The sequence below is a fragment of the Geotrypetes seraphini genome, chromosome 5 (assembly GCF_902459505.1).
Source record: "Geotrypetes seraphini chromosome 5, aGeoSer1.1, whole genome shotgun sequence".
Lineage (NCBI taxonomy): Eukaryota > Metazoa > Chordata > Amphibia > Gymnophiona > Dermophiidae > Geotrypetes > Geotrypetes seraphini.
This window is the reverse complement of record NC_047088.1, coordinates 188,125,333-188,137,562: the sequence shown is the minus strand read 5'-3', so window position 1 is coordinate 188,137,562 and position 12,230 is coordinate 188,125,333. Positions and strand designations below refer to the sequence as shown.

The following is a 12,230-nucleotide window of genomic DNA, read 5'->3' as shown; positions in this document are numbered from 1 at the left end:
AGGACTGGTCTCATCTCCGAGGAGATTGAGGAGGATGCTGAGGAAGGGAGGAGAAGACTGAGGAGGGGGGAAGAGGACATCTCTCCTATCCCCAGTCAACCCCTTTCCCCCCTCACCATCCCATCCTAAACACCCAATCAACCTTTCTGCCCCCAATTCAACCCCTTTCCACCCTCACCCAGCCATCCTGGACACCCAGTCACCCTGGCTAGAAGACACGAAGCAAATCAAATTTATCAATGCAATTTATTTAAAACAAAGACCTGACATGGCTGTTTCAATTTTTCTTTGTATAGAGCTTTTGCTTTTAGGGGAAGTGTGTATCTATCCCCTTTTAGGTATTTAACATATACATGTAGTTTATTTCATGATGCATGTCTTTCTACCATGCACATCTCATTGTTATGAAACACTACCACATAGGAAAAAATTCATGTAAACCGTTCTGAGCACCCTTGGGAGAACAGTATAGAAAATTGAATGAATATATCAATGAAATGGTAGTAATTTGGTTGTAATTATAGTACATTACTACACATCTAATCTAATCTTGGATTTATGAATTGCACTGTGCCTACAGAGGTTCAAGGTGACTTACAGAACAGTTGGAGAATCTAATACACAGGTCCAAATTCTGTAATGCAATGTGTAATTCTTTGGAATATATCTAACCCACCCATGCCTCTCCCACAGCCACAACCTCTTGAGGGTTGTACATGAGAGGATTTGGGCACAGATCTCTATAGAATCATGCACAGACAGATCCAAGCGTAAAACCAAAATAGAGCTTATTAACATCAAAAATTGATAACAGCCTTGTGGAGATTGATATTTCCAGATGGGGCCAGAGCCACCCAATGGAGAAGGAAAGCATTTCTAGTATTAAAAGCTAGGGTTTCGGTTCTAGAAGCCACTTTCTATTTGAAATTTCCTTGTAAATGTATGATAAAGTTTCAAGAGAAGGAATTTATTTTCTAGGATCTTATTCATTTGGAACAATTTTTGAACTCGCATGAGCAACAAAAGGTGTAATGTATTGATTTATTGAGCCGTATTTAACATTTCACCATAATAATAGTGATTGAATTGGTAAAGCTTATTTTCTCTTTTTTTTAGACATTTGATAAATGTACTGAATTTTTACTTTGTTCATTTTGATTTTGAATTTCCTAAAGATTTTTGGGAAAAGAAGTTATGGGTAAATCCTATCATAATGTGGGCTAGATGGAAATATTTGTATTGAACAGAGAACATATAATTGTTAAATCCATTCCTTACTGTTCCTTGTGAATTGTAACTTGAAAATGATAAATAAATAAAAAATTGATAGCAGCCAATTTTTGATTGTTATTGGCTCATTAACTAGTCTATTTGGCCATGGATTTTATGATCACACATGTATAGAATGCCATGTATAGAATCTGGGGGTATATGACACATGGCAGATGATAAAAATCTGCATTTGGTGCAAGAGTCAGGATAACCTTCCTGTCAACAATTATAACTCATTTATTAAACATCGTTGACTGAACATTAAACACTTATCTCTGGAAACACAGCAAAAACACTACAGTCAAACTGATAAAGTGCAGACCTTGCCTGATGAACACATCTGGAGACTGAATCCAGCCTACAGCTCAGCAATACTAAAACATTCCATTATCAGAAAGCAAACAGATCATATATTAAAGTCGGATCATGTTTTGCAGGATATATAAAAACATTTCAATGAAATAATGTATACATTTATATACTGGTTTGGCACAGAGAAGTTAAACAGATGTTTTCACACAAAGAAGATTTAGACAAGTGGTTTATTAAAACTTGTATTGTTAAACAGCTGGTATCAGAAAAGAATGTATTCTTCATTTCTGAGCAATGAATGGCTTAAATTTCTAACACCATCCTCTGAAACTTCAAGCAGATTGGTCCATCCATATGGTTGGGTGGCACACGTTTGGCTCACCACCAATGGCATTATTTCTGGATATTCAAAGCCAGGACCTGTGCAGGCTTTGACTATACGGTCATTTTTAAATAGGTTAAGACATAGCCACTTAAGTTGATATTCATCATTTAAATGACCTTGGATTGCCGTATAAAAATAGGACAGACTTTTCTGCAGTCCCATTTATGCAGTAAACCTGGCTGCTTAAAAGCTGAATATTAGTCCTTAAGTGGCCAAGTGCCGACTCCACTCCTGGATCACTCCCAACATAGTAGGCTTTGAGCTCAGCACTAACCAGGATAGTCAGCGGCACTTAACTGGTTAAATGCTACTGAATATTAGCAGCTAGCTCCGATCAAGCACTTTAACAGTTCACAGCCAGCTTTGACACTTTGAATATCAGGTCCTTTGTTTTCTAGAGTTACCTATGCTGTTTAAATTAATTTTCAGCATCAGTTCAGCAGGCTCATACCAAGTGTTACTGGCTTTTATATGGTCAGTTTCTTTTTCACACTATGGGCCCCTTTTACAACGATGCAGTAGCAATCATCCCACAGCAAATGCACCGAAGCCCATTCAATTCCTATGGGTTTCGATGCATTTGCTGTGGGAGAATCGCTACTCATATGTTACAGTTCAGAACCTCTTTCCTTTCAAATAATTACCCCCCCCCCCCCCTTTTACAAAATCATAGCATGATTTTAGCGCAACTGTGGCAGTAACAGTTCCGACGCTCAAAGAATTCCTATAAGCATCGGAGCTGTTACCGCTATTGCTGGCGCTAAAACAGCACTATGGTTTTATAAAAACGGGGATTAACAGATTCAACCATGGCTGAAGGAGGAGAATATGTTCAGTGGAGGCGGGCTAAAATTGTGATTGTAAATTCTATGTTTTACGCCCAATTTTATTCCTGTCTGTCATAAACCAAGTCAGTCTATGTGAATCCATCAGTGCTCTTCTAAATCCAAGTGAAAAATTGACAATCATAAATCTCTCACCAGAATGGCGTGTACATTTCAGTCTCAAGATATCAGTTTATTGTCTATGAAATACATCAGATATTTTTTTTTTAATACGTGCAAACAATAGAGCAAAAAAAAAAAAAAAGAAAAAGAAAACATAGAAAGTAGAAGACCTAAGATTTGCTACAACATGATTTTGTAGTAAACAATAGAATATATCGTGTAATAGTGCAATTTCTTCTTTGCTGCTTGACCAATGCAAGTCTTAGCATAAAGTCCACAGAGCATTACGCATACCACTTCCTATTCAGTTGCGGGTTTGCCTTGGGTTTTTGCTTCTGCTGAGCTTCTGAGGAGGATCGTTTTGGCCAATTTCTTTTTTGCCCTTTGGAGGGTGGCGAAGCTTTAAGTTCCAACGCTAAAAAGAATTTGAATCCAAAATTGAAGTACAGTTTTTAAGAGAAAGTTAAAGAAAAAAGTTAAAACACATGCACACCTTCATCAGTATTTGTACACGCATCCTAGAGCATGAGAGGAAGCAAGATTTTGGCAAATGAGTGGCTTACATATTTAGATTTTTGGTGGTCCTATAGTTTATCAAAATGATTGTCATGGTTTTCTGAAATGTTTTAAGACCCAAATTTGGGCATTGATAAAAATTCACACTAAGGCCCTGGTTTTATAAATGGCACCTAAAATACAGGAGTGGAGATTAGGCATGGTTGACTTATGCATCGCTAGGTGTCCGAGTTATGCACCAGTAGATTAGGCCCGGTAAAACCTGGTCCAATATACAGGCATCTACCTCTTGGATGCCTAACGATGTCTAAGCATGCCTAGGCGCTGTTAGGCAGGATTCTATAAACGGTGCCTAGTGGTTGATTGACAACTGTGCTGAGCAGCATCTACAATATAGGTGTGCTTAGGCGCTGTTTATAGAATCTGGCCCTAAGTGTTCCCATGGTAATTTTATAAAATGGCTGTATCCTAATGGAAACATTAGCACATAGCCATTAATGGAAAAAAATAGAAGGTTGGCCACATTAAAAAAGGCCTTACCAAGCAGGAAAAACCTGTATAAAGGGTGAGCTAAGGCCAAGATTTATCCTAGCTTAACCCTACTCCTCTTACTCCAACCCAGCCAGCTAATTAACTGTTCCCCTTAACTGTATCCATGTCATCCTGTTTGTCTGTCTTGGCTGTTTAGATTGTAAGCTCTTTTGAGCAGGGACTGTTTCTTTTTCTTTGTGACTCTGCAGTGCTGCGTGCATCTGGTAGCGCTATAGAAATAATGAATAGTAGTAGTAGTAGTTGTTAAGAGTTAAATTATTAATGTCATGGTCACCTGCTTGATATTCAAAGCAATTTAACCAGGCTGGAGAGTCTCCTGCCAAGTTAAATCACATGTGGCCACCTAACTGATGATATTCAGTGCCACATAACAGGACAGAGCTGAATATCTTCACTAATTGCCCCTGCACTGGTTGGTTAGTGCTGGGGCAGTCTGTCAGCCGAAGGTGGGAGGAGCCTGGGAGGCGCTAGCCAGTTAAGTAAGCAGATGAAGTTAACACAGAAAAAATGTTGTCCTCATTATAGCCACAGAGCTAACTTGGCACCAGTCTGAACACTGACCAGTGCCCGGTTAATGTCCAGATAGTGGCATTGGGGCTTCTAGGTATCCCCCCCCCCCCTTGGTCTTGATCCCCCTTCCTCCTACCAAAGATGAATTAAGCTTAGCCAAAGCCATCTCCTTCTTACCCTCCCACAAGCCTACCTCAAAACTCCTTGGTGGTCTAGAGAGGTTGTATGAGCAGGAGTAATGCCCGCTTGTTCCTGACTATTGCATTTCTGACCATAAAATGGCCACCATGACACCTAGTGGAAGTCTCATGGTATTCACAGTGATGCAGGAACAAAGATTCACCCCATCCCGGATCCCTATCCCCAAGCCCACCCGGAACCCGATGGGAGTGGCCTAAGAGATCTGGCCAATCAGAATCTTAGGCTACTCCTAGTACATCCCAGAATGCACTGTGAGAGAGGCCTGATTCTGTTTGGCCCAGGTGCCTAAGGCCCCCCCCCTATGGGAGAGACCTTAAGCACCTGTGCCAATCAGGGCCTTAGGCCTCTCCCCTTGCATCCCATGATGCACCAGGAAGGGGCAGGCCACCAGCTGGAGTAGGAAGGATTCCTCTGGCAGGCCATCTTAATAAGGTAGGGAGATTCTGGGTGTGCTTGGGGGGTCCGGGTGGGCTACTTTTTGGGGTGGGGTTTTCTGGCAGGAGAGACTGGGCATCTTTGCTGCCGATGATCTTTTTTTTGGGGGGCGGTTATAGCAGGAGGGACTGAATATCTCTACTCCATTAGTCTTCATGGGGGGTGGGGACAGGTTGCCACAGCCACTAAACTGATCGCGGCAGGGAGATTCCCTTGCCACGATCAGCTCAGCCGCAACACAATTCTCTAACCAGCACCTGTAACATCAGCGCCAGTTAAAGAATCGTGGTGGTTAGGCGGCTTAGGGCGATTCTATATAGGCCGCCCGTGTGTGATTTTCAAAAGCTGCTTAGGCGGCTTCTGAGACCGGGCACCCTATACAGAATCTGGGCCTTTAAGCCTATAGTTGGGGGAGCAGGAAGTTCTAACTTCTATTTTGATTGAAAGAACATCAATAAATGGTTCAACTTTTGAAGCATGTTAGCCTGGGTTCTGCATTGTGCACAGAAAAACAAATATCAGGACTGAGTTGACATGAGCAAAATTTTCTATTACTTTAATTTATGAGTATTTCTTCAGATATACACACAAATACTCACAGGGAAGTTGGAAAGAATTCCATGACCCATACTCTATATCAGGGGTGTCCAACCTTTTGGCTTCCCTGAGCCGCACTGGCCAAAAAAAATGTTTCTGGGGCTGCGCAAACCCTGCGGCAAGACAGAGGAAGGAGTCAGCAAGATGGTAAACACCCAGGGGCAGCAGAAGAAAACACTGCATCGCCCTCAACCAGGGCCGCATAAAATACTTCACGGGGCTGCAGGTTGGACACCCCTGCTCTACATGCTTTCCCTGCTTTTTCACCTGCAGTTTATAGCTACTTTGAATAAAATTCAGATATTGGATGTTTAGTACAGCTTAAAAAGAACACTGCTCCCCCCCCTGCATGAGCATCACTCTTAAAAAAAAAAAGGGGGGGAGGGGAACGGACAGTAGTTCTGTTACAGATGGTATTATGCACACTGTATGTACTCCAGGGAATTATGTACCCAAAAAATTCAAAATAACGTACAGAAAAACAACATATTGTTATCAGCACTAACAAAAATCCTGATATTACTAATAACCATAAACCTATCAGTATTTTTGGTAGGTTACCAAATGGCCACCAGGGTTCAGCTCTGCTAGACTTTAGTAAGGGTTTGAGCTACCAAAGATTAGATACAGCTAATATACTGTAGATAATGTGTTATTTGTATTAGCTGTACCTAATAGAGCTACAGGCCGAGAACCAGGGAGGTCACTGTTGCTCCTTGAAATCTTGGACAAGTCGCTCAACCATCCACTAAATAAATTGTAAGCTCTCCAGGATGCTGAAAATATCTACTGTAGCTGAATGAAGCCTGCATTAAGTCATTACTGAGAAGGTATGATCTAAATCCAAAATCAAGTAACAGGCATATCGTGAAGTAATACAGAGCACTACAAATGTCACCCAGGACCTTAAGAACAATTTTATCATGCCATAATAGCAGTAACATTCACAAATCACATAACAAGCACCAAATGCTGCAATGGATACCCTGACTGGACCATCAAACGTGCATACTTGAGAGCACGGTATGCTAATCCTGACCTTTTACTTACCTCAGTGTCGAGACCTGTGTCATCTCAACAGGTCTGTGTTATTTCATTCTCTAATCGTGCTCTCCAGGTGGCAGAGGTGATTAAGAGACATTGGCACATTTTGGACTGTCATCCTACCTTCAAGGATCCACCTCGGATTGTGTTTTCAAGACCTAAAAACCTTAGGAATCTTTTGACTCCCTCCACCTTTGCGGTGTATACCATGGGTAGTCACATGGCCTGTGGTCATTGTAGTTTGTGTACCAACACTCTTTCAATCACCAGCTGGTGCCATCACAAGACCCACTGAAATTACCAACTAAGACAACATACTACCTGCGAGTCGAGCTGGGTTATATATGTCATCATCTGCCCCTGTGAGCTCATTTATGTTGGTCGTACCAGCAGACAAATCAGGACAAGACTGATAGAGCACAGGAGCAGGATATACACAGCCACCAGATCAGCTCCCCTGGTCCCTCACTGCATTGAGAAAAATCATGTTTTCTCTGATTTATCATGGTTTGTGTTGGAACAGTTATCAAGTAGGTTTAAAGGGGACAAGCTCTCCTACTTGACCCTTCGTGAGCAGTTTTGGATCTTCCATCTACAAGCTGTGCAACCAGCTGGATTAAATGATAGTATGGAGTGGCACACCATAGTTTGACGTTGTCCCGCCTCTCTCTGGTTCTGATTGGTGGGTCTGTTGTATGACATTTCTGTTTCGGCTTTTTAATGCGCAGTTGCGCTCCTCTCTGTTATCTCCGCCCTCCCCCAGCCGGCTCGATGGTTCTTGTGTTCCGTAATCTGGGTTCCTGAAGAAGGGATTTTTCCCGAAACCAGGCTTAGTTGGACCTGGTATCCTGCGTATCCCCCTGCTTTCGGGAGACCGCTTTATCAGCTGTTTTCAGCTTCAGCTAAGTCGGCTTTTTGATTCTATTGGGAGTTCTCTGGGGGAGGTTCTCTGAGAGACTGTTTGATTGACCTCACTTGTGTTATTGCTTTGTGCTTTATTTTGCACTTCTCACGTTTTTTATTTATTTCACACACCACGGTAGTACCCCATGATGGTGTGGGGGCAGGGACTGGTTGGCCCTTGTCTCATATGTGAAGCGTAGGAGAATTGCTCCCTTCGCTGCTTTATCACACTGAGGGTACTCCACTATCAAATTATATTAATTATGGCTTGACTTCTCATTACTTGTGTGTTTATAAAAGTTTGGTCAGCAAACAGTCTCTCTGAGAACCGTATGATCTTTACTGCCTCCTTGTTGGTATCTTGTTAAGTTTCTTTGGCAGGCTTTTGGAGTTATATTTTTTTGTTTGCAATGGATCCTAGGACATCAATAAACCTACTGGAAAACTAAAGAAGCCAGATCTGTACAGATCCATCCTGCACAGTTAATTCTAACAAAAAATCATGTCTCTTTAGGGCACAGACAGACCCTCACACAGTATAGAACACACCGTAGTGCAGCCCCGTTTTAAACTCACGGGTTAAAACCACGGGCTCGCACTGCAGGGAAGGGCAGAAGAGCAGGAGAGTTGGGGTGGCAGAAACCTATCTTCTACAGATGGTTTCACAAGCAACAGAACCGCTGAAAAGAACAGGTCATATGATATTACAAACAGTAAACCAACACAAAACGAGAGTTTAAGGAAGACTGAGAGCAGGAGAGTCGGGGTGTCAGAAAGCAGGAGTCGGCAGGGACATGAGCGACTGGTCCTCAGCAGTCGCTTCTTTTTGGATCAGCCAACCCAATCGGTGTTCCTTCTTGAGTTTAGTGAATCATTGCCTTCCTACTTTGCATGCCATTTCCCTTCATTTGCATGTGCGGATCGGGAGGTAGGTTAGTGAATCGGGTCGGGGTCGCAAACTGGTCGGGACACGATCGGTAATCTACACCTTAAAGTTGAATTGAAGGCATTATTTTTCTCATCAGTATTTAATCTGGAAATAAGAGAGTGAGGGTGCATTAGTGATTCCGATAAACACAACCATAGGGTTGGGAAGTAGATATGGTTTTTTTTAATGGCAAATGAGATTGTTGTAGTTGAAGTACGAGTGAAGTTAGGTTTTTCTATTGATGAGTGGCATTCCTAGTTAATTGATTGTAATGTATTGGGGACATATACGGTACATGGTTGGAGCATGGGCAGGATCTGGACAGGTCTCCTACTAATGCAAGTGGCTTAATTGCATCTCTTTGTTCAGGTATTGATTCTGGGAATGTTGGACTATTGCAATACCTTGCATTTACCATGCTCAGCAGCTATGATAAAACAGTTACAGACCATACAAAATATGGCTTTACAACCGATTTTTTTCTTGAATAAACATGACCATGTATCGACAGTTTATTTCAAAGTACATAGGCTTCCTGTTCAAGCCCAAATGCTAGAAAAATTTAATTGTCTGTTACATAAACTCCCCCTTTTACAAAACCGTAGTGCTATGAGCGTCAGAGCTATTACTGAAGCAGCTAGTGCTAAAAAAAACATGCTACGGTTTTGTAAAAAGGGTGGGGGGGGGAAGTTATGTATGAATCTGAACCTATTTATCTGAACACTAGCTTTGTTTTGACAGAAGTGGTTAGATCAAGGAGAATTCAAAACTCCTTTACTTACCCCTCAATTAAGGCAACAAAGAGATTGAAAATACTAGAAGGATTATTGGAATTTCAAGTTGCAAATCTGGATCTAGATATTATCCTCCAACATTTTACATTACAGTGCTTTCCAGAGAGAAATTAAAACAATGATATTTCAGAAATATGTTAAGCTGTGTTAAATTGAGGGTTATTTAACTGTTATGTTATTATCTGTAATTCCTGGAAACTCATATCCAGTTTTTATTTTTATTGTAATCCACAAAGAACAGAAGTTAATAACATTGGAATTCACACTGCTTCCAATGTTCAACATATAAAATCATTTTTTAAATAACCACTCAAAACCACATCATATATGGCTAAATTAATATTGGCCGCAGTTTATTTAACAAAGCAACTATATAATATTACAACCATGAATTTTAAATGAACTTTTACACAAGTGGTCTTCACCTAATCCCAGTCCCCATGACGACTAGTCGGTAACGACCTAGCTGTCAGCCCCACAATTCTTACTGTGTTTTCTTAACATTGATCCCATCCTTAACCCCCCCCCCCCCATGAGATCTACAGTGCCGCCTGGCCTCACCAATATCTGTGGTGGTACCGCACACAAGTAGCTGCCCTCCATCACTCACTGTATCAAATCCCATAAGTTATCATTTGACCGCCTGAAAGCCACAATTTCCGCCAAAACTTTGACAACCCCCCCCCATTCCCTCCAAATACAAAGTCCTCCAATAAGCCAACAACCTGAACCTCCCAACCAACCACCCATCCTATCAAACATCATCCCACCGGCCCTACGGGACAGTGTGGGCGGGAAAGCTCTAATTCCTACCCGCCTCTCGTTCCTCCCGCTAACCACACACACACACACACACACACACACATAGAAACATAGACGATGACGACAGATAAAGGCCATAATCCATCAGGTCTGCCCACTCTACTGACCCACTCCCAAGTCTACTATCCTAGGGATCCCACTCCTGGTGACATGTTCCCTTGGCTTAACCCTCTAAGGGATCTCACATGAGCATCCCATTTGCTCTTAAATTCTTGCATGCTGTTTGCCTCGATCACCTGCACCGGGAGCTCGTTCCAAGGATCAACCACTCTCTCGGTGAAGAAATATTTCCTGGTGTGCCCTAAACCACCCTCTCCTTACCACAATCCAAACTGTAAAAACAACTTCATACAACCCACATCTCCTGCTCAAAACACATCCAATCATAACCGTTTACACATTCCTCATTACACCCCTAGAAACCATGCTTACCTATTACGATTTTATATCCTACTCCTTTACTTCACCTGCACCTTCTCACATTAACCCCCTCCACCTCTACCCCCCCTCTATCCAGTCTTATTAACTTTTTCCAGCTGTTCAGCCAATGTTATTTGGCCCACTATTTAATTTGTGGGCCCCTTTAAATGTAATGTAATGTAAAAATAATAATGTAATAACAAAACATACTGCAATCAAACAATCAAGTATCATTAAATGAAAATAAAAACATTTTCAAAAGTTTGCAAAACACAATGTAAGAATTAACCCTTCCCCCACCCCCTTTATCAAGTTGCACTGTCAAGCAGCACGTGAGCTAAATGCCTAGCCGGCCATAGGATTAGAATGGGCAGCTCTGCATTTAGCTGTTGCTGCTCGGCAGCATGGCTTGATAAGGGGAGGGGCGGGGTGTTAACTTATCTAATTTGCATTGGTAAGTTGCTCCAGATAGAAGCTACCTGGTAAGCAAAAGCAGACGTATGAAAAAGCTTTCTATACATTTGCATTGAGGGAAAATTAAGTTTAAAACAATTAGAACTATGAGATGAGGTCACAAATGTTTTAGGGATATTTAGGCTATAAATCAAGTTCTCAGATGCCAAACCATACAAAAACTTAGACAAAACAGGTTCTCTTAAATCTGATCCATGCTCTAACCGGCAGCCAGTGTACTCTTTTCAACAGAGTAGCCTCTTGTGTACTTCCCAACTCAGTAAGTAAGTGCAGTATTTTGCATAAACTGAAGCTGTCTCAGTTGTTTACCTGTAGTACCAAAATAAATGGAATTACAGTGGTCAAAATATGGAAGTAAGATAGCATGAGCTATCTTCCTGAAGCAAAGGAGTGTAAGTAGTTAGCAAAGTGTTCTCAGCTGCCTTAATCTAAAAAAAGAATTCTAATCAAAGCAGAAATTTGAGATTCAAAGGGCAGGTTAGAATCTAGTATAATACCCAACACCCTAAACTTTTCTCCAATCTCCAATAATTCTCTGGAAGATAATATAAACTCAGAAACCATAGAACCTTAGTTTTAAGTTTTTTACCTTTATTTTTTTACCAAGGCGATCCTTCCATTTTTCAGCTATTGATCCTTCCACCAAGAGTAACCTACACATTCCACACAAAATAAATACCACGTTACCAAGGTATATACACTTCTAACACAACAATCAGAATTTTATAGTTCAATAGCTAAATTCCACAGTCAGGGGCTGATTCTATAAAGGGCACTTACAGTTAGGTGCCAAACTTAATTGGCAAAATACCCTTAATAGGCTCAGTAATTACTAAAAAAAAGTTTAATTGGGCGATAGGTGCCTATGGCATGGCACTTAGTGATGCCCAACGCCTAAGTGGGAGTTTCTATGGGTGGAGCATGACTTAGGTGCTGCTAAGCGTGATTCTCCAAAAAACTTAGGTGCCTGAAATGTAGGCCTTTAAAACCCTCGCCTACATTTCAGGTGCTTATGTTTTTACATAGGCACCGCTAGCCGCGATTCCGTAAACAGCATCTAAGTGTGACGGACATGCGGCTAGCAACCTTATTTAGGTGCTGGCCGATTTAGGCGCCGT

General features: G+C 41.5%; 1 protein-coding gene across 2 annotated transcripts in view; it reads right to left on the bottom strand.

Moving 5' to 3' along the window:
- Positions 1-232: 232 nt before the first annotated feature.
- Positions 233-12,230, bottom strand: part of FRZB (frizzled related protein) — a 42,495-nt gene continuing 30,497 nt past the window's right edge. The window contains exons 4-5 of one of the 2 annotated variants that reach the window (XM_033945826.1): positions 11,702-11,765; positions 233-3,331 (exon numbers count right to left, since the gene is read on the bottom strand). In XM_033945826.1, coding sequence (XP_033801717.1) covers positions 3,221-3,331; positions 11,702-11,765 — 175 coding nt within the window. In that variant the 3' untranslated portion in view covers positions 233-3,220. The remainder of the gene's footprint in view (positions 3,332-11,701; positions 11,766-12,230) is intronic. The other variant, XM_033945825.1, reaches the window with a different exon arrangement.